General features: G+C 41.6%; 2 protein-coding genes across 4 annotated transcripts in view; one reads left to right on the top strand and one right to left on the bottom strand.

Annotated features, from left to right (window-relative positions):
- LOC124544681 (copper-transporting ATPase 1) overlaps positions 1-15893 on the bottom strand; it is a 528466-nt gene extending 512573 nt beyond the window's left edge. Inside the window, exons 1-2 of one of the 2 annotated variants that reach the window (XM_047123307.1) lie at positions 15284-15893; positions 15036-15177 (exon numbers count right to left, since the gene is read on the bottom strand). In XM_047123307.1, the coding sequence (XP_046979263.1) occupies positions 15036-15177; positions 15284-15542 (401 nt within the window). In that variant the 5' untranslated portion in view covers positions 15543-15893. The remainder of the gene's footprint in view (positions 1-15035; positions 15178-15283) is intronic. The other variant, XM_047123306.1, reaches the window with a different exon arrangement.
- Positions 15894-15931: 38 nt separating this feature from the next.
- LOC124544682 (GDP-Man:Man(3)GlcNAc(2)-PP-Dol alpha-1,2-mannosyltransferase) overlaps positions 15932-23703 on the top strand; it is a 72707-nt gene continuing 64935 nt past the window's right edge. Inside the window, exons 1-4 of one of the 2 annotated variants that reach the window (XM_047123311.1) lie at positions 15932-16208; positions 16307-16397; positions 16590-16717; positions 21626-21861. In XM_047123311.1, coding sequence (XP_046979267.1) covers positions 16189-16208; positions 16307-16397; positions 16590-16717; positions 21626-21861 — 475 coding nt within the window. In that variant the 5' untranslated portion in view covers positions 15932-16188. The remainder of the gene's footprint in view (positions 16209-16306; positions 16398-16589; positions 16718-21625; positions 21862-23703) is intronic. The other variant, XM_047123312.1, reaches the window with a different exon arrangement.

Below are 23703 nucleotides of genomic sequence, written 5' to 3'. Positions count from 1 at the left end.
GTAGTTGTAATAGACTGGACGGACCGTCGGTCACTGCGTCTGGCCTTACCGTTCCTGAGGAACCGGCATGTACTTGTGACCGCCGTTCGAGGCCAGCCTGAGGAACTTCATGATGGCGCCGCTTCAGCACTTGGCGAGTGGACTGCTGGCTTGGCAGGCTGCGAATCTCCGAGTCGCGGTTGTCCGAAAGAACACTGGTTGCGACTGCAGGGCCGACCTGCCAGGTGCGACACGACAGAACTGTAAAACGCCACTGACAGCTGTGGCTGGCAGCTAGCAGCTGGACGGACGGACGTAGCTCCAGTAAGCAAACCAGAGTCACCCCAGCGGCGATAAGGCGTGAACCTTGGCTGTTTATACAGGCCGGCCAGACCCGCAGTGTCAGCAGGTGTATGGTGCTCCCAACTACGTACTGCGGTCTACACAGCGCACACACACCCGAACCCCTTTCTGGTCAACTCGTCTCATAGCTGCGTGTAAATCAGCCACCGAACACGTCGCGAATGGATCAGTGACGTCAACGATCAACTGACTGTATAGAGTGGGGAGTTTTAAAACCTGTTAGGTGTGGTCTGCCAATACTAACATTTACCCTATTCTCGGTGAGCTTACGCCTGTTACAATACTGGAGTTTACGATTAACTCTCTTCTTAGTCTTTATTTTGTTGGTTCTTTTCTTTTCGTGACACACTAGTGAGGTTCTACATCTACATTTATACTCCGCAAGCCACCCAAAGGTGTGTGGCGGAGGGCATTTTACGTGCCACTGTCATTACGTCCCTTTCCTGTTCCAGTCGCGTATGGTTCGCGGGAAGAACGACTGTCTGAAAGCCTCCGTGCGCGCTCTAATCTCTCTAATTTTACATTCGTGATCTCCTCGGGAGGTATAAGTAGGGGGAAGCAATATATTCGATACCTCATCCAGAAACGCACCCTCTCGAAACCTGGCGAGCAATCTACACCGCGATGCAGAGCGCCTCTCTTGCAGAGTCTGCCACTTGAGTTTATTAAACATCTCCGTAACGCTATCACGGTTACCAAATAACCCTGTGGCGAAACGCGCCGCTCTTCTTTGGATCCTCGTGTTTTTGATGCTAGAGTTCTCCAACAAGAGACGAATGACCTAAAAGTATCAGGTATTTAACAGCAGCTGGATAAAGAAAGAGCCAATGTTCTACATAAATAAAAACGTAAAATCGATAAATATAATTTAATGATCATTGCTTTAACACTCAGATTTGTCTCCCGACAAAAATAGTTTTCGATGTACATTTGTATCTACAAACATACTCCTCAAGCCACCTGCCGGTGTGTGGCGGAGGATGCTGCGTACCACTGTCATTTCCTTTCATCTCGCACTCGCAGCTGCAACGAGGGTAAAACTACAAAGGGTACTAAAAAAAGTTTTGCAATACGACGCAACAATAAGTCGCAGGAGACTGATTGTTGCAGTGTTCTGAGAATACTTTATGCTTGCGTTGTAGCCGCTGTGCCAAGTCTGTGGGTCAATTGTTCATTAGCAAGGTTAGTTTGAATTGCTTGCTACGGTATCGTGGTCACGAAGTGAGATTCGGGCAGTTTTGCGCTTAAACTTCCCGAGTGTTTTAAACATATACCACTGCTTTGAAAAAATGATTCTTGCACTCGGTGATGTATGTCCAACTCGTACAACTAAATTCAGGTGGTACACAGAATTCCAAAGAGGAAATTTCACACTGGAGGACGCTGAGAGGACGGAAAGGCCACGATCATCAGTTACGGAGGAAAACATTGATGCGAGGAAAATGCTAGATAAAGGCAGGTGAGTGACCTATAAGCACATAGAGAATACTTTAGGAATAGATGCACCAGCAGTTCGTTCGATTCTGCGAAATCATTTTCAAGTAAAAAAACTTTGTTCTCTGGGTGCTGCATAGACTGACGGAAGAGTAGATGACACGACGTGTGACTTGGTGCCAGGAAATGGTGCACTGAAGCATCGAAACTAGTAGCCATATAATAAGCATGATAAGGATGGCTGTACGTGCTCCATTTAATTACAATATTTTTGGCATGCTGAAGACAGAACGTAATTTTTATCTGGCACAAATTATCGACATATGAGCACACAGACAGTTTCACAGATGTTTGCATTCAGATTGCAACATGACAATGATTTATTTAGTTTCATAACCGAGAAAAAATACCACACACACGCACACACAGACATGTCGACAGAAATATAGTATCACTTTTGTAACCTCATTATGGAGATGTGGAAAGTCTACTTGAGGAAAGCAACTTTAACATTAAAGGATTTGTCTTGAAAATGGAAATTACATTGCAATCTGTTACACCAGCAAATGCACAAGGGTGCTTTCAACTGAAACAACAAATGGTTTTGAAAACAGACGTTAAGTGTGTTCAAAACCTTTAGAAAACTATCCTTGTAATTCTTTCAAGAACACAATGAATTCTTGAAATCTCACGTTTTCCTTAATGCCAGTGAGCTTAGGCAACTGGACTGTGATTTATCTACAATGCGATTTTCTTCTTAAACGCTTGCCCATGCATCAAATCAGAAATTAGTTGTCACTTGGCAGCGTCTCACTATGGGCCATGTGCAGTCCACTGGCACGTAAAATGCGAGGTCTCCAGTTCATTAGGGATGTTCTAATTTTCGTTCCTTCATTCCTTTTTTCTTCATAAATTCGAGAATAGCGGGTTTTACGTTGGAAATCTTCCCTGGCATGGCTTAATGAACGTGCTTTGCAGTATTGTACGCACATAGGGGATAGGCAAAACAATGTGAACATTAGTACTTACTTGGAAATGGTTTATTAATAAGGGGTTGGACCCCCATTTGCCCGTAATACAGCTGCGATTAGACTACTGGCATATAATGACTGCATAGTCTCCAGTGGAATGTTATGCCAGTCTTCGATCAGAACCTCTTCTAAGTCCTGTAGTGACGAACATGGCGGAATCTGCTCTGCAGTCTGCACTCCAATACCGCCCACGAGGTTTCGACAATGTTCAAGTCCGGGGACTGTGCCGGCCAGGAAAGACGCTGCAGTTCAGTTTCAGTTTCATGCTCCTCAAACCACGTCGTACTGTCCTGGCTGTGTGAATGGGTGCATTATCGCCCTGAAATATGGCATCATTGTTGGGGAACAACATTTGAATCACGAGGCGCACCTGATCACCTAAAATATTGGTTGGTTGGTTGGTTGGTTGGGGAAGGAGACCAGACAGCGAGGTCATCGGTCTATTCGAATTAGGGAAGGACAGGGAAGGAAGTCGGCCGTGCCCTTTGAAAGGAACCATCCCGACATTTGCCTGGAGCGATTTAGGGAAATCACGGAAAACCTAAATCAGGATGGCCGGACGCGGGATTGAACCGTCGTCCTCCCGAATGCGAGTCCAGTGTCTTACCACTGCGCCACCTCGCTCGGTACCTAAAATATTAACATAATCGTTGGCTGTAACACGGCCTTTAATGATGGGACCAGCAGAATACCATGATATGGCTGCCCACACCATCACGCTTCCACCTCCATGCTTAACCATTGGAATCAAACAGCCAGGATTGTAGGCTTCCTTAGGTGTTCTCCAGACTTAAAGCCGGCCCGATGTTGGAAATGAAAACGTTGACTCGTCGGACCATATGACGTTTTCCACTGATCAGCCGTCCAGGATTTATGCTCCTGACATTTTTGACGCTTCTTTGCGTTGGTTGCCGTCACTAATGGTTCCGGTATACCAGCTCGTCGATGAATATTCGCTTCATGGAGTTCTCGGGAGACAGTGTCGATAGATACGGGGTCTCGAAGATGGCTATTGAGCTCTGCAGTCACTTTAGCCGCCGTAGTTTTGTGTTGTTTTGACACAATTCGTGTTAGCGTACGACGATCTCTGTCATTTAGTTTTGATTTGCGCCCGCTATTACGTTTACACGATGATGTCTTCCCGTGTTTTGTGCAGGGTGTCATGACTGTTGAAACAGTTGCTCCTGAAACATTCTATTGAATGTTTCAGGAGCAACTGTTTCAACAGTCATGACACCCTGCTGTCTTGCTTACTGATGCTCCAGCTAATCGGGTCCCCACAATCTGCCCTCTTTGGAACTCTGTTAGGTCTTTCATTGTACGTCGACCTCGGCCTCTGAATGCAAATACGAAGTGTGCACTACTCATAAACAACCTGCGCTGATGCTTAGTCCGTACTGAACAACGCACAGTCCAGCGACACACCTGCCTTACCTGCGTTGTGGACCGTCAAACAACTATCCCACTACTACCACTATTCACATTATTTTGCCTATCCCCTGTAGTCTCCGTACTCTTTGTTCAGTTCCATCGAAAACTGTTGCAACTGAGAGTGGAATAACATGTGCGACTTTACGAATTGTAATATTCGTACCACCAATTTCTTTACGTGCTCCATTCATACAAATTTAGCACAAAGTGGTTCCTGATGTACAGAACAATAAACCCCGTCCAGAGATCGTTGTAATTTTTAGCTCTTTCATTGTCAACTAAATCTCTTAACTTTTTCTGCATGGTATTGCAGTAGCAAATCTGCAGTACCCATCGATTATGTGACTGTGTAATAGATGTTGAGAATTATCATCCCTCTCTTGTCATCCCCATTCAGTTTTAGAGGCTTGTGACAACAGATCGCTAGTCTGCCACTTTTTATGCAAGTTGTTACTGGACTTGTAAAGGTTCTTCATAGTACGAACAAATAGCGAAGGGTAAACAGCGACGGACACCACGATTCTGACGGAATGGAGAGCTGTGCCGAACGAAAAATGCCACACCGTAATGCTAAACGAGTCGCGCTGTAAAGGGTACTTGCGAGAAAGACCGAGCAAACTCTAGACAGGTCGTGGCTGCCCCTGATCGACAGCTCAGAGACCGTGAGGGGTACTGCTATACTGATTAAACACGGGAACGAACACACACTCCTGAATACAGCTATCTGCGCAGAGATTGTTGGTGCGGTAGGGGTGAATTTAAAGACTTGTGGACGTCGTATAAACCTACCACAACAAAGGTAAAATTTAATTATGATTGTAGTGTTGCTCACGCTGCTAAATATTGCATTCTCGGGCAACAACAAAGTTATATTATGTGGCAGGTGTCATTAGAGCACAGTTAATAAAGTCATTTCATGAAATAATGGATACACTAGGCGCTCATCTTTTCGTGTTTCCCACGCTGGTCTCGTTGTGAACTCATGGCTCAATCGCTGAAAATCTAGGTGGTGATGATTCCAAGCTCGGATGTAAAGAGGCCTAGGTGTTATTCTGCGATATTCAAAAGTTTCATAGCTGTGTTTCATAAACCATTCTTGAAGATTAAGCTTTTGCAAGTTAGCACAATGGTCATGTAAAATAGTAATCAGCACTCCGAATTTAAGTTACACTTCTTTTTTATTACTTTTGTTGCAATGTCACGTCAACTCACAAAACATCACTTCACAATATAAAACATACTTGAAAAAAATCTTCCTCACTGTTAAAGTTCACATTTCATAAACTGACTACAATTTGCGTCTTTTCAACATGACGACCAAGTCTTGACTCTCTAATAACCACTTACGCGCCCAAAACTCAGAGTTACAAGTACGTCAAAGATCATAGTGACAAAAGAAAAAATTCTCATAAGTATAATATCATTGCAATGTAAACATATCGATGTATCAAAGTACCTCTACATTAATGAAATCAAATCTGAATGTTGTCCCAGAAATACGTTAGCTATTCTACAGAAACATAGTAGAATATTGCTGGTATCTTGAGGTTGAGGTGAGGTGCCGTAATGGTTACGGAATTCAAGTACCTACACCGTACACCGGACAGCAATATTGCTCATGAGCAACTGCGTGATATGATAGGCGCTATTGAGAAACCGAGAATATGTGATCTCAGTGTATATCATGCGGCTTGGAATCCGTCGCATACTAAAGGAAGACACTCTGCGGTGGCCTTACATGAGGATTATCTTGCAAACTTGAACAATGGAACACCTACTCGGTTCATCAGGCCAGGACAACATCGCAGTGGAGTGGACACTTGCTTCTCATCGCCCAACACTGCGACAGTCGTCAAGTGGGAGGTGATGGCAGGAACCCCTTGGCTCAGAACACCTACTAGTTTTGGTAAGACTACCAAAGAGCGCACGTGCCGATAAAGAAAGGTGTTCCCATTTACAAATGGAACACCTGAAAGCCACTGGGAAGCGTATGAAATGAAGCTTGTGAAGAAACTGAACAATTACGCCAAACGTGACAACGCTTCTGAAGACTATGGCAGTTCAAATCAGATGATGGAACATGTAGCCGATACCGCAATACCACGCTGACTCATGTTCCATTCGAGATGAAGAGTGTCACTCGGTTATTGCACAAAGATGAGAAGCAGTAAAGGCTTACAGGCAATGCCCTACAACCGAACGTTATATGCAATTCAATCACGTACAAGCGACAGTGAAGCGAAAGAAAAGAGACAGCTGGAAAACACTTAAGACAGTCACACCAAAGTCTATACAATGCTCTCAATCTGGATACGACAAATCGTTATCCAGCGAACGTCCAACAGATCTGGTACATTCTTCACATACTTGCCACGTATTCCGACTACCATTTTAGATTATATCATGTCGGATTCAGTGGAACGCTATATGGAAGACGTCCAATCAGAAAATAACCTACATCATAATCTCTGCGAACCATTCTGTGTAAAGGATCTCCACAGGGCAGTGGCACGGGATACAAATACCGGTCCTAGACTGGACAAGATATCAAACGCCACAATTAGGCTGCTTCCGGAAGTGGAAAAATAACTATTGCCCAAAATATAAGCTCACCCGACAAAAAACCAGTCACCCCTACAGAAGTCATTACAAGCATCATTCAACAGCGTGTAAATCTGCTCATGGACGAGATAACAACCTGGTTTCAATTAGGAAGTGAGTCCACAAAGTTGTGCAGGTACATCATATCTAGATTAAGCAACTCAATGAGGATTCGATCGTGCAATTCCACCAAATTGCGAGGATGTTGGTGTTGGCATTTTACCCGCTGTTCCAACATGCCCCACAGATTTTCTATACAAGTCAGGTGATATTGCAGGCCAATCGAGATGTAATATGATGGGTGAGTATTCAGAAAACAGGTCACATATTCTTCCAGCTCGAGGAACTTTGCTGTTGTGGTCTTTATGTGCCTATGTGAGCGATGGCCTCTTGCAAGGTGACCAACTCCAAATGTTCACTGCATGCAGTTCCCGTCGCAATGTCCTCTCACTAACAGGTGGGGATGGATCTCCATGCACTGCCTGCAGCAATTCCTGTCGGGTCTGTAAGCGGTTTTTATTCACAAGCGTCAGTCAGCATCTTTTTCCGAGCCCAATTCCGACGAAATTTTTCGTGGCCACATGTGTTACACATTTGCTTGTAGATATCTTGAACAGTCTGTCCCGAAACACCAGCAAATCCAGCAATTTCACACACTGTGTAGTCACAGGCATGGCCGAATACGATTGACCATTTTTGCCGCTGTCACGTCTTTACACTTACCCATTTTTACATACAGCGTCCACTTGAAACACTGTAGCAGTGATCGCTGTTGCCTTGTGCTCACGTAGAGCCAGTGCACATGCGGTTGAGCACGTCACTCTATCGCTGTGTTATCTATACAGACTTAACAATTTGTCTGTACGCACACACTGGGGTGACTAACGTTTTGTCTGGTGAACTTACCATACAGTGTGGTTCACTCACACTGACATCCCTGAGCTGAAAACTGGACGCACCACACCTGTTCACAAGAGTGGGAAGCCACCAGCAGGAGCCACATCATATGGATTGATAACACTGCCACGCTTTCCCAAAACTTTACAATGCATGTTTAAACACAGACTCGAATTTCCTTCCAAGTGGGCAATACAGATTTAGTAAAGGTCGAGACACTTCTGGTGCCCTTAACGCTTTAGTTTCTGATATACAGATTTACCTTAGTGGCAACAGGTATCTGTTGACTGTCTAGACAGACCTCACCAAAGCCAATGATAGCATCACGTCCCACAATTACCGCGACAGTTAAAGAACCTTGGCATGCTAAGTATGTCTATCCGCAACGGTTCAAATGGCTCTGAGCCCTATGGGACTTCTGAGATCATCAGTCCCCTAGAACTTAGAACTACTTAAACCTAACTAACCTAAGGACATCACACACATCCATGCCTGAGGCAGGATTCGAACCTGCGACCGTAGCGGTCGCGTGTACCAGACTGATGCGCCTAGAACCGCTCGGCCACTACGGCAGGCCTATCCGCAACGTATATCATTTACTGAGCAACTGGGCCACGCTGTACGAGCAAAGGTTTGCGGCAAAGCTCAACCTAAACACCTCCATTACTTAATCTGTACACTGATGACCTACATTTGTTTCTGCAAGACCACGTCAAAGCTATCCAGTGTGCAGACCAGCTATGCTTTAGGACTACAAGCACAAATGTCGACGTCAGCTGTCTCTCGCTATGGAGAAGTTTTAGGATTGGTTGCATCGAAATTCCTTAGAAATATCGCCAGCCAAATCTGGATTGCCTTTACGTAAACTATACATGGCAAGAACCAAGAACGATATTGTTCGGTCCTTTTCGTAAACCGGTCAAACAAGTTGTGAACTGTCTTGACCTCTATATGAACTGGATGCTCACTTGGTCCACACATGTGAACTAAATCCTCCTAAAAAAGTGAAAAGACAGTTGATATTATACATTCTATTAATGGAGGATGGTGGGATACTACACTAGTGCAGTTGTTTATAGACTACCGTTACCTTTGCTATGGCCTGGCCACTCATTTTACCCTACAAACTGTTAACAGATTAATATCAGGCGCTACTTCAGTGCTTTGCAGTCAACTCCTATGGATGCCCTTCTTGTCAAAGCTACAGAGTCTCCACTTGAACTCAGAGGACACATACGTTGGTTCCAAATATCTACTAAAATGAACACAATTCGTTTGAGGATTAGAGTTTTGGCAGAAAAATGCTTCCACTACTAGCATATATATTTCACAATATTTCATCACGATGTCTCCGAATTACAACAGTTTTTCACATAATCACGTTTCTTGGTGGATTACAATAATACAATAAGATAAGAGGTGGAATCCAAAATTTTCGGGACTGGTGCTGCCATCTGGAAAGTTGGAAAGTAGGAGTAGTAGATCTTTGCACCGCCAGGTGGCGAGAGCTGCATATCTGATGAGTCAGCGTGCGGAGTGGTATTCAGCTGGGAGGACATGTTGAGTGTTCAGTGATTTCCATAATACCCTGTGTTTCGTGTTGCGATTTTATGATGGAAGGCATAGCATGTTGAAGTGTGCACGGACCTTCGCCAGACCGCATCTGATGATCCAACCTTCTCGTCACGGGCTATCACCGGCGACGAGAGCTGGATTTATGGTTAAGACAAAGCAACAATCGTCCCAATGGAAGAGCACAGGTTCTCCGAGACCCAAAAAAGTAAGGCAGGTGAAGAGCAAAGGGAAGAGCATGATCATCGTTTTCTTTGATACCAAGGTAATGGTGCACAAAGAATTCGTCCCACCCAACCAAACAGTGAATTCCGCATACTGCTGTGATGTTTTGCAACAGCTCTGTGAAAACGTGCAGTGATAGCGGCCCAAACTTTGGCGTCAAGGGAAGTGGCTGCTGCATCACGACAACGCGCCCTATCACACGTCCTTGCTCACCAGGACCTTTTTGGCAAAAAACAACATGGCAGTTGTACCCCACCCACCGTACTCGCCAGATTTGGCGGCTTGCGACTTCGCACTATTCCCAAAACTGAAACTCAAGTTGAAAGGCCGTTGGTTCGCCACTCTAGAAAGGATTCAAGAAGCATTGTTGGCAGTGATAAACACCCTAAAAGAACAGGACTTCCAGAAAACGTTTGAACAGTGGCAGAAGTGCTGGGACAGGTGTGTACGTGTGGATGGGGACTACTTCGAGGTTCCCAGAATGAGATTTTTACTCTGCAGCAGAGTGTGTGCCGATATGAAACTTCCTGGCAGATTAAAACTGTGTGCCCGATCGAGACTCGAACTCGGGACCTTTGCCTTTCGCGGGAAAGTGCTTCACCATCTGAGCTACCGAAGCACGACTCACGCCTGGTCCTCACAGCTTTACTTCTGCCAGTATCTCGTCTCCTACCTTCCAAACTTTACAGAAGCTCTCCTGCGAACCTTGCAGAACTAGCACTCCTGAAAGAAAGGATACTGCGGAGACATGGCTTAGTCACAGCCTGGGGGATGTTTCCAGGAGTGCTAGTTCTGCAAGGTTCGCAGGAGAGCTTCTGTAAAGTTTGGAAGGTAGGAGACGAGATACTGGCAGAAGTAAAGCTGTGAGGACCGGGCGTGAGTTGTGCTTCGGTAGCTCAGATGGTAGAGCACTTGCCCACGAAAGGCAAAGGTCCTGAGTTCGAGTCTCGGTCGGGCACACAGTTTTAATCTGCCAGGAAGTTTTACTTCGAGGTTGATGGTGACCATTAGTCCAAAGGTAAGGTTTTCAACAGATGGCAGAACCAGTCCCGAAAATTTTTGATAGCACCTAGTATTTAGACATTCGTATGGATATACCATACATTGATCCTAATTAGTCTGCAGCTGTCAAAGGACTTTATGAGTGTACGGGAACGTGCACTGTCTCGACACAGATGGATCACGTACTTCAGATGACAATGGTAGTGCTTATTATGATGAAGAGGCAAGTCATACTGACCAGTTCCATCTCCCTCGGTACTTACAGCAGAATTTGCAGCTATACCAGAGGGACTTAAATATGTTGACGACCCTGCTAAAAATACAATCGTTATTCTAGCAGACTCGCGATCAGCACTGTTGCTCATATGGAATGATGCTGACAATAATGCCAACAATTGCTCGGAGTACCAAATTATAGACTGTTCTGCCGAAATACAGCGACGTAACAAGAAAATCAAGATGCTGTGGGTAAAGGGTCACCGTTGTATCAGTGGCAATGAAACTGATGACGCTCTCACAAAGAGTGCCATCCGTCATGGGGCAAAGATGTACAAATATTTTTCTCACACAAACCTTCTGCAAGATGTACAGCTGCAAACCAGAACCTTGTGGAACAATAAGTGGTGCACACCATACAAACAATGGGAAGAACAGCACACGACCACGGTAGTTCCTTGATATGCATCACAGCAAGTTTCTGGTAACTAAGTTTCTCTCGACTTGAAATACGACTGAACCTCTCACAGCTACAACTGATTGACTCATCCCTATGGGATAGTTGCACGGAGGAGGACATACACCACACCATTTCCAGTGGTCCACTGCAATATCACATGACCACCGAATTGCTGCATCCTTGGCGCTTTGTGGACAACAACTTCCTACCATAGTGAGAACACTACTAGCAGCACCACATGTTGTCACTGTCAGGCCCAAGCAACAACTGTAAGATTTCTGTACAGGTTGCACCACAGTTAGTGGTGGCACCTTGAGGCACCAAGCTAGATAGGCACCAGGGACACCCAAGTGCAACTCTGTATGCAGTGTGTGTCACAATTAGCAGTGATAACTGACACGAGCACGAGGGAAAACAGGGGGTGAGGCAGATGGGCGCCAAATGATAAGTAGATTGTGTGAAAAAATGTTCTTCAACCATTCCTGGTCACTGTACAGACATATATACAACTTCTTGGTGGCTAAACGCACCACGATTTAATTGTTATGAATACAACTAATATAAACATTAGTTTGTCTTTGCTGTAAATGCAGATGTGACTGGATATTTCTTTTTAATTTGTAGCACTTATCGTGTATTTTATGCTGAGTCGACCATGTCAGAAAGCCACAAAAAAAGGAAAAACCAGGTTGAGTGAGATCACGTGTGGCCATCTTTGTGAACATCTGGATGTGGCTGTAACCCACGCACTAATGATTGGCTCAACGGCCTTCCCAAGGGGTGGTGCTTAAGTGCCAGACACTATAATTCAGTGACTCATATAATTGGACCCTGCCATGTATGTTCTACTCCTGTGGGGGCAGCATGTCGAAAGATACTCTGCCGGAGGTTTAAAGTCGGAAAATACGACAATCTTGTGACGACATCTACTTACTGATTCTAACCAGTCATACACTGATCAGCCAGAACATGATGAGCACTGACCCACTATCGATATAAACCTGTCCAGGTGACAGTAACATAACTCGGCGAGGAATGACTGCTAGTCAGACACGTACATGGTGCATGAAGTATCAGTGAGTGTGCTATCCGTGTCTAGAACAGGTAAGGCGCGCGATCTATCCGAAGGCAGATTGTGATGGCCCGGAGGTTCAACACGACCATTTCGGAAACTGCACGACTTGTCAGATGTTAGAGTAATACTGTTGTGTCTTTAATACGTGGCAAAAGCAACTTGAAACCATATCCAGATGTGGGATTGTGCGCCCACACCTCATTACAGATATCGGACGTCGTCGGCTTGGCAGACTGGTAAGAGGGCAGGTGGCGAACTGTGGTGGAACTAACATCAGACTTTAATGTGGTCAGAGTACAAATGTGTCTGAACAAACAGAGCACTCAATACTCCTAACAATGGGCCCCTTCAGCTGACGACCCATGCAAGTGCCAATGTTAATACCGCAACATCTGCAACTATGGCTGAAATGAGCATTTGATAATCAGCACTGGATGTTGGCGCAGTGGCAGTGTGCTGGATGGTCTGATGAATCTGGATACCTTCTTCATTACGCCAATGGAAGAGCACGAATCCATCGTCTTCCGGGGGAACAGCTCCTTGACGCCCGTACTGCGGGATGGAGACAAACTGGCAGTGGCTGTATTATTCTTAGGGGAACGTTCACGTGGGTATCCGTGGGTCTAGTGGAGCTCGTGCAAGGCACCATGAAGGCAAAGGAAGTAGCATTTTTCACCAAGATAATGCGCCATGTCACAAGACCAGGAGTGTGACAATGTTGCGTCACAGCTCATCGGCCTCATGCCCGGAATTTACGAAAATTAGGTGACTTGAGTGTGCAGATGTGGTGCCAGCTCCCTCCAGCGACCTACCAATTCCTCATTGCTTCCACATCACAACGTGTCGCTACTGTTATCCGTGCCAAAGGTGGACATACCGGCTAATAGGTATGATGTTCTGTTTCATTAGTGTATGTAGCGAGAGTTCGGCCAGGTGGATGATGTGAAGCTGGAAATCTTAATTTCCTGAAAAAAAAAAAAAAAAAAAAAAAAAAAAAAAAAAAAAGCCAATGGTACTACTCTTTAATTTTCGCGATTTTCATTGCTTTTCAAAAAGTAAGGGTGATTTGGTAACCCTTGCAAACTTTTCGTCCGCTTCTTTGATCCAGGAGAAGCAGAGATTGAAAGAAGCTAGACAAATATTGACGTAACAAGAGTGCCAAGTCCTTTCACTCCCCATAAGTTATCACTGGTACCTATAACGTAAAGGGAGCAACGGACTGACCGCTGAATTTTCACGCTGACCACTGCTTTGCATGCCGTCAATTGTCATAACTGTGCTTCTCACGGGATCCACACATGTAACGATTTTTTTTTTTTTTTCAAATTATGTGTACGGCCGTTACTTAAGTCTAGCATGATTACATCTAGCTTCAGCTGATTTCCTACAGTTTAAATAAAAATACACCACGAAAATAATCATATAACGCGGACACATGCACATCAACATTTTGGGCGAATGTATGTAGATGAGGTACAATACTTTTTGATAAAACTGAGCGGCACCACAAATATTTTTTTCCTTGGCATCTATTTAATTTTGAGCGCTGTTTCATTAGCTTCCATAGCAAATCTTAAGGTGAAAAATATAGTAATCAGTTAATCGAAATTAGCCGACGTAAAATTGTCGGCGCCCTACAATGTTCAGCGTCATTTTCCGCGTTCCTGTCTTTTTTTTTATGAATTTTGCAGAAATTATTTTGTTTCTACAGCATTTTGCACGTCCGTAGTTCAAATGTGATATTTCCATCGCCATAATTCATACAGATGTCTGCATTATGGCCCATGCTGGAAATTCAAGTTCATTTCCGTATAAAATGTGCGTACCTAAATAATTTACTACCAGTTTCCGGCAAGCGAAGTGACTAAAATCTATATAAACCATAATCCTCCGTACATTGTCGTACGACAAAGCTACAGAAACAATAATTCCGTGGCATACACGGAAATGTGTGTGTATGTTTGGTTACGATAGACCTACGCCTTCTCGGATAACAATTATACGGTATCAATACGATACGGTACTGAACAATTTCATTATTGCCAGCTGAATGCACATAGGAGTCTTTTTACTATAACAGCCTGTTCGTGTAGACTGCTAAATAGGAAACTTCCGTCAGTCACAAATTGAGCCTCATAAAACTCTTCAGCATCGAGGTGTAAAACAACGTTTTAAAGCATAGTTTAGGTCTATCTCTTCTAATATATTTATGTCTTTAGGAATTAGGACCAGCAACTGTTTTTATATACTAGAATTTGGTGCTCCCTGTGTGTGTGTGTGTGTGTGTGTGTGTGAGAGAGAGAGAGATAGATAAACAGTATATTATGCCTTTAACTGGTAACGGTGTTCATACAAACATGCTGAATTAAGGCACAGCAGCTTGAAATAAACAAAAGCTAGTACTGTTAACGAAAGAAACAACATAAAGAGTTGCATATGATACACCCATTTACAAGTTATTGTCACTGCGATTTTGTCAAAATGCAGTAGGCCTAGTGTATGAGCAGGTAATTTATTTGTTAATGTGGCTGCTGCTCTAGCTTTGTACAAAAAACTGGAAATACAATCAGCTAATGTTTGAAGGGCATGTTATATACAACAAATTAATAGTTTAGTTGCTACATCAGTGAAAATATAAAATTGTTGCTATACTGTCACAGTAAAATGTGTACAGGTATTGTGTCAATGGGTACAGTTACTAAAAGCAGATTAACTGTGACAGATTTAAAAAAAAAAGGAAGCATCTTACCAGATCCCATTGATGTCAGTGCTGTCTTCATTTATTAAAACTGTCACTTTGTCCAAATCTGGATTCAGATTATAACCCTTCACGCCATTAATGAATAACAGGCGCTTCTGAAGCGAATCTTCTGTCACTTCTTTGACACCATCTAAAATAATTGAAAAAAACTTTGGCAAAAAACATTTCGAGTTAAGGTATCTAACATTGTTTTGTGCGGTAGGCATTGTAAATTTGACAACGAAATATTTGCTAACCTTTTTTCTTGAAAACTAATCCTTTCACTACAGTCTGCCGTTTTATTGATGCTTTGTATCCCATTGACGCAATTTCTGCTATAAAACTTTCGTTCGACGAAGCACTCACATCAAATATCACTGTTGCTTCCTCATCTTGAAATGACATTTTAGTATTTTGTACACCTGGCATTGTACATAAAGCTGCTTCTAATGACTGCGCAGCAGACGATTCTTTCAGTCCACTTATTGACATTACAACTTCGCTGTAAAGAGCCATATTTCTCTTTCACAAAAGATCTAATTCTTGTTTCAAATTGACATTTGTTTTAACTAGTCCATGAATGTCAAAATTGCAGTCGTTCCCAGCAATGATCAACGGATTACACACTACATCCTACTATAGTGCACTTTGTCTAATTTTATCTAAGTTGTGGTTTCTTACACTGATATAAAGCTTTCAGAAAACACTTCGCTAAAAAAATCTAAAACGTTCATATAAAATACTCTCTAAATGTTAGCACCTAAGAGGAAACCACCATGCCACTGCCACAAGGGTCAGTAAACTACTTCGCGTGAGAGTCATGTCACAGCTGTTAATTTATATACATCACATTTGGTATTACCCCTTCCCGCGCGTCTGACTGTATGTTTTGCGTTTGTCATTTGTCTCTGCGTCATACAGAGATGCTGCGCGGTCGACATGTACGTAGTAGTGCAAGTTTAAAAGTCTTCGTATTTCTGCTCTAACCAATGTGCATGGCATAGATTCACTGTTGCATTGACAGCCTAGTGTCAGCATTTACGGAACTCAAATAGTTCTATTACGAAAACTGTTTTTTAAAAATTGTACTGCTGTGAAGTTCTCGTCACAGTGAGAAACAAACTTCTGTTTACGTGGTACGTTTATTGGCCACGCGTTAAAAATGCGCGGTTGCCTTTGGAAGTAAGTATGCATGTTCTAGACCCAGAATTGTCACAAATAAAGGTTATATATTGTTATGTTGCCATTCAATATTCACGTGAACGGATCTGTTTTCACAGACGTCTTTCACACTGGTTAATGGGTTTTACTGGAATCACCCTACTTCTCCTCGTAATTGTTGCACCCGTTTTGTTACTGCTGTTGAGGAAGGTAAATTACCCTAGAGCTAGTATAGAAACATATCCATAGACACTCGTAAGCCACATCACAGTGAGTACCATTAAATTGTATGTCGTAGTAGTAAACTTTACAAATAATAGCGCTCATGCCAGTATAAGCAAAATATGTTTAGTTTTTTATAAGATAAATTGAAATCTTCGATAACAATACTCGTTTCATTAGTATTTCAGAAAACGACGGGAAGCCACATCAAGCCAGCATGTTACTGTGGCATTTTTCCATCCTTATTGCAATACTGGAGGAGGTGGGGAAAGAGTTTTGTGGTGCGCTGTGAAAGCATTGAATACAAGGTGAGGCACTGAAAAATGAAACAGAGTTGTAAAACGTTTGGTGCTTCCAGCATTAGAGTATGCAGATGAAATATGTAGTGTTTTCTCAATTGTGTAGTAAATGACAGCATACAGTTTGTTAAGCTCTGATATACTCTCAACTTATTTTTTTTTATTTGTGAAATACACTCAATGAATTAAACACAGTTGAAGCTTCATTACATTGGTGTAATCGTGACAAAGTAGGTTACCATGCAGAAGAATACTTTTTTCCTTTTGTGTATGTGTATGTGTGTGTGTGTGGGGGGGGGGGGAGCTAATGAAATAAGAATAAAACTATTAAAGCTTGCTGACATGATACAAGTTTGACTAAATCAGAACAAGTCTACAGACTAATTACTGATATACATGTGTCTTATGGCTTAGATACGTGTCATATTCTTAGGGCCATTTAAAACATTTGAGAGTGATTACAGTAGAGTCCTGCCATGTTCTGACAATCACTATTAGTGCAATAGCTATACCATATATTATATGTAGCTCCTAACACAGAACTGCAGTTGTGAGATTGCATGTTACAACCTTACCACTTTATTGTGAAAAACGGATATCATTTTTATGATTTAACATTTTTCCATTGCGTTTGGTGAGATTTTAGACAGACCAGTTAACATACTTTGTACTGGCGATACATATTTCTTTTTTAAACACTCTTCTCAAGTAACAACGAGAACAAACTTGTATACACCCACAAAAATGGGTGCAGCTTGTAAACTACTTTGGTAATGATTAAGAAATTGTGCTAAAGTGATTGTCAGTTTGGAAATCTTGTGGCTATGTCTCAAAAGTGAATATTATAGGTTTCAAGACTTATCCCATTATCTTGAGCGTGGGTTGTTGGTTCCTTAGTTTGTTAGGCATCGAAACTGTAAATGTATTACTGAAGAGGAAGTGTAATTTTGGGAGGAAAAGGATAAGTTTTTAATCTGTTAGCTGCAAACATGGGTAATGACTCAAGTGCTTCAGCCTGAGCAAAGAGACTGCAGTGTTCTTCACTTCAATGATAGTAAAATTCAGAAATCTAGTCTTTCACTGCTGTCATTCCCATCACTTCACTGTGATTTGCTGCATGTGTATATCATTTTCAATCACAATATGACAACAAAACGACAGAGTTGACAATTTCATGTAAAGAGCTGACCATGAATTTTCTGACAGCTGTTAAACAAGGTTTTATGATTTGTTAGAAATCTCTGCCACAGCTCTCATTGCTCTCATGATGATCTCTTCCGTTTGACTACTACTTGTTTGAAAAATATGTGATAAATAATATTGCTGAATTATAACTGAAGAATTATCACATTGTGTTTCCTAGAACTTCGTTGGTTGTATGTGACTTTCTTTTGATTTGTATTATCAGCTATTAATCTTATGCTTTGTCCTTGCAGTCCCAATAATCACCTGTGTTATTATGACGGTATATCTGTATTTCAAGTATTGGTCATTTACTCCTAAATGTGAAATAGTGACAAGACTGCACTATACAAAGGATGGGTCTAGTGTAGCAGGGGATACAACCCGTCGGCTTTGGGCAATGACGTCACAAGTCGCCAGATAGCAGTTTACCATTTTCACTTTTGCTGTTATGTTTCAGTTTCGTTTTTTTACTGATTGCTTGATAAAGTGGATCTGTTTATTCTATCTCGTGAGATTTTTTTTTTTTAAAAGCCAAAAAACACTTATCAGCCACTGAAGGGAGCTACAACACTAAGAAGAATCGCTTCTCGATTGGCGACTTGTGACGTCAATGTCCAAAGCCGACGGGTTGTATCCCCTGCTACACTAGTCCCCAAAGGATTTGTTTATGGAGAGTAACTGCTTTAACACTAATGTTCTCTTCCGCTGCACTTCGGGATCAGTAGGCTGGTAAACTGAAACACCTGATAAGAATATTTATACATTTCATCTGAGAGTTATACACTATTATTTTCTCTACAGCATATTTGCACAGTGTATGATGTTTCTCAGCATGTTTCCCATATAAATTTTCCCTTCCATTTGAGTGATGTTTGGAGATATGAGATTTTTACCAACAAGATGGTGGTCTGCTCATCTGTCAATGAACTGTCAGGCCATACTTTGACGAGACATTGCTTGGAGGATGGATATTCACCATGGCCTCCAGAATGAATAATTATACATCTATACCGTGCAACACAGTGTGAAATGCATGGGAGGGTGTTCATCCCATTGTACCACTTATTAGGGATTTTTGCTGTTTCATTTGTGTATGGAGCGCAGGAAGAACGACTACCTAGATGCATCTGTGCATGCTGTAATTAATATAATCTCACCTTCACAATCCTTATGAGAGCAACACATACAGTGCTGTGTATTTTACTGTGTTCCTCACTTAAACTTGGTTCTTCAAACTTTGTAGTTATGCATGATAGTTCATGTATATCTTCAAGCATGCCCCATTTGAGGTTTTTCAGCATCTCTGTGGTGCTCTTCCATAGGTGAAACAAACCTGTGGCCTTATGTGCTGCCTTTCTTTGTATGCATTTAATATTATATGTTAGTCCTATTTGATTTGTATCTCACACATTTGAGCAATACAAGTGTTTTTGTTATTAATAAGTGCTCCCCTCATATTTATTTGCAGATGTCACGCTTGGAGTTTGTTTCCTGTGTGTCTTAGAAACTCCTGATTTCACATTTTTCCCACAGTATTGAGGACCCACATTGCATAGATTTTAAATATTGCTTTGTATTGTTGGCACACTCTGACTACCAGTTTGAAGGAAACAGAACCGAACCAAATAATGATGTAAGTGCAGCATGCAGTCAAACTTTTAGGGGCAGTTGAACCTAATGATACTGGATGTCAGTTTTGTTCCATAAAATAATGAAGATATGGCATATAACATCAAATATGCATGAACAGAAATAGAGCAGACCACTGACAATATTTGTTCTGTGTCTGTATTGGTGTGTGGACGGTATGTTGTGGTGGTAGATTGATTTGAAGCATATTATAAGATCTAGGTTGTGTTGTGAGGTAATAGCTCATGAGTGAGTTGGTGAAACCAACAAATGTGAATATGAAATTGTAGATGCGGTAAAATACTGATCTGTAGTGTACCTCGAGGTGTAGATTAGACTATGAAGTGACAGTTTGGTTGTGAGTTGATGAAGTGGTATCAATCGTTCCCGTTAATGCAAACTTTGCTCTAGGAAATTCATCTGAAATAAATAGTGAGACTGCACTCACTGCAACCCAGCGTCCACTGTACCATACAGGCTAACAGTTTGTAGAAAAGAGGCATACCACTACCCACGCATTGCCATATACTATGCAGTGGTCTTGGGAAAGTAGATGTAGGTAAGTCCATTTATTAAGTTTGCTGTCTACTCCAGGACTGTTCCTGTTTTGTTGAATAGACTAATGATTTAGATAGTTTTACAGCACTTTTCGCAGGCTGTTGATGTGCCAAATAATACTGCATCTAGTACATCACTGTTTTTACTAAATAATGTAATTTGAGACAGAGCTTGTGTAGGTTCTGCCATGTTAATGCCAAGGCGCCTGTTGTATAAAAGGGTTGATCTGTATTTTTCACCTGCCACATACAGCTGATGTCCATATTCAAGTTCTTGTACGTATGACTTTCAGATTGAGTAGAATTAGCAAATTTAGTGGTTGCTATAAATTAATCAGTATATACCTGACAGCTGAAAAAAAGTATACATATAGATTTGGACACAACTGTTGCCGCTGTTGTAGGTGTGGGTTTGTATCATTTAATGGTGAGATATGGTACTCCAAAGACTCTGCTTATCTTCCACTTAATCTAAGCATACACCTCATTGTGCATCATCAGGTTCTTCACCAAATTACCCTGTCTGAAGGTCATTGTTTTGAGAGTGTTTCCCATGAAGTATACATCTATAACCCTGAGTGGTTTTTAATGATTGCTTTTCCTTAATTTGTCATTATTATGGCCCATTGTGGTACAGTTTATGTGAGCAAGCTTTAGACTGCTGTCATTCTTCCTGTTCGGGTACGAGAGTGAGGTTTTTCGTCTCACGACTGGTTTCGGGCTAGTGCCCATCCTCAGGTGTTCATACATTCGTGTACATGTTTATGTTGCTGGAGATCAGTAAGATTAAGTATCCTTATTATAATTATGCTGTTGTGACAGTTTTTCCACTCAGTTACACATTTGTTACCATTTTCACATCTGTTTCACCACAGTGTAATTATAATAATCTTTATTGATCTCTAACAATATAAACCTGTACTTGAATGTATAAACATCTAAGGATAGGCACGAGCCTGAAACCGGTCATGTGATGAATAAATCTTTTACTGTGATTGGTAGCAGAAATTTTTCTACACCCTATAAAGGAACAGTCATGGAGTTCAACGGCATCCACTATGTATAAAATTCATGTGAGGTTTTTCTTTCCAGGATTGTCTTACTCTCTGTCAACTCTTATTCTTTGCTTTATGTATTGCAAGTGAATCATTTTCATTGACTCTTATCATTACAGCCACAATTGATGTTGCTGTTATTTATGCCCTCGAGCATTGCATCAGGTGGCATCATAAAAATTCCACAGTATTTCGCAAAGTGACTACTCTGACATGGTCAGGTGAAGACTTGTTAGAAGACTACAGCATGTTAGTCAGTTTTGACAAAGCGCAAGTGCACATGTCAAGATAGATTGTATTTAGCTCTTGCACCTCAATAAATGTGTGTGGAAAGGAGGTGAAAAAAGGCTATTTGTTGCTCCTTCAGTTTTGTTTGATTTTACTGGGTCCAGGGATATGATGTCATTGCAGCATATTTAACTAAAAGATGCTTTATAACTTAGAACATTTTGGTATGTAGAAGTTATATTTGTATGTCACAATCCTCTTAGGTTTCCAAGTGTGAGGATGGTAATCTATACAGGTGATCTGGATGTCTCCCCAGAGGATATCCTGAAACGTGTCCATCAAAGATTCAATGTTGAGTTGCACACAGACCAAGTGGGTTTTGTGTATTTGAGATGGCGCAGGCTGCTCGAGGCTGACAGATATCCGTTGTTCACAATACTGGGACAGAGTATTGGATCATTCCTTCTGGGACTGGAGGCAATACTTACTTATGTTCCAGGTCAGTGCAAAAGTCAGGCCGTTGATGGTACTCTTAAAATAACTTTGTTATTGAGATGTGCCAAGTAGAGCTACAGGGCTGCTACTGTCAATTGCAACTTTCTTTGATGAGGTATGGTGTGTACTTTTAAACTGAAAGAACTGTACAGCATTGACATACTGCATACTGCTTAATCTGCTGTTGGCTTTCATTCACAAAATTATTTTAATTCCATTGCACTGATATTGTCAATTAAATATTACCTATTATGCATGAAGTTATAGTTCTCATTTTTGCAATTATAAAAATATGCTACATTTAAAGCTTTGGTTTTCCTTTCCTTCCCATTTTATACTGCATTCCTTTTACTTTTTTAATACTGGGTGGTTATAAGTAGTGTGGAGCTACTCATGGAGGTCCAGTGTGGGCTGTAATTATCATCTAGCAAAACTTAGTAGATACATTGATATGGAACTGATTTATGGTCAAAACTAGTAAGTTCCGATTTTGACCAACAGTGCAAATCTGGCACAGTACAGCATCTCGTTGACGTCTCTGGTGCTCATATTCAACAAATTGTGTAATCAGCAGTTAATAATGAAATCAACATTGCCTTTCACTAGTTTGACTTTTTCTGCCCACATCTCATTCTTAATCCATTACATGTGGAAACATTCCTATATGTCATTCTTGAATTCAGAGTGCCAGATTTGCACCTGGTGGCCAAAATTGGAACTTTTTTTTTACTCCCAGCATAAATTAGTTTCACATTATAATATCTACCAAGTTTCACTGCCATACAATTATTACAGCCCATACTGGACCTCTTTGAGGAGCTGCTCTTTAATTATAACCACCCGTTACATAGCAGTAAGAAGTCATACACAGTTTCATATTGTTATTCGTACAAATATTTAGAAAAAGTAGTTTTTCTAAAATGAGATTAGTATTTGAATTGTTGTCTGTGTAATAGTTCCTTTTGAATTTGGTTGATAAATGGAGTGTTACTGAAATGAAACTTTGAGATTCTGCTCTACTGTAACTACAACTGACGTGTGAAACTTTAGTTTTTAAGTTTATGCAAACTTGGTGTAGATTACTCTTTTGATTGTTGCTAGTGTTTGCAAGTTCATTTTACATCACTATTGTGTTTTGGGAAACAGTATATGATTGGCAAGTGTATTGTATCAAAGTTGGAAGCTTCAGTGGTGTAGGTGATAGTGCCCACATTGTTGCAATTGGTGATGCTGTGCAGAAATTAACACTCTCATGTGTTGCTGTCTCAGTGTTTTATTTGCCATCAGTTCTACTTTCAATTAGAGAATTTCTAGTATCACTAACATCAAGCCTAATTTCAGAAAATGTAATTATTTCTTACTAAAAGACATGTTTTATATGCCATGAGCTGCACTAGAAATGTGTTATGTACCAAACACAAACTGGTTTTCAGGTTTATAATAACTACATGTGAACTGTACATATATAGCAGTGATATAAGTCTACTGAAATTATGCACTTCTGTAGCAATGGCATGCTTGTTAGTTAATATGACAGGATTTGAAATATGTACTATAACATAGTACACAGTTCTAAAAACAAAGATGATGTTACTTACCAAACGAAAGCGCTGGCAGGTCGATAGACACACAAACAAACACAAACATACACACAAAATTCAAGCTTTCGCAACCAACGGTTGCTTCATCAGGAAAGAGGGAAGGAGAGGGAAAGACGAAAGGATGTGGGTTTTAAGGGAGAGGGTAAGGAGTCATTCCAATCCAGGGAGTGCCTTCTTGGTTACCCAGGCCTGCCAACCCAAAGTTTGGTACAGATTTATTGATGACATCTTCATGACCTGGACTC

The sequence above is a fragment of the Schistocerca americana genome, chromosome 8, assembly GCF_021461395.2.
Source record: "Schistocerca americana isolate TAMUIC-IGC-003095 chromosome 8, iqSchAmer2.1, whole genome shotgun sequence".
In the NCBI taxonomy this organism is placed as follows: domain Eukaryota; kingdom Metazoa; phylum Arthropoda; class Insecta; order Orthoptera; family Acrididae; genus Schistocerca; species Schistocerca americana.
Note: the sequence above shows the minus strand (reverse complement) of the source record. Positions and strands in the feature narration are given on the sequence as shown.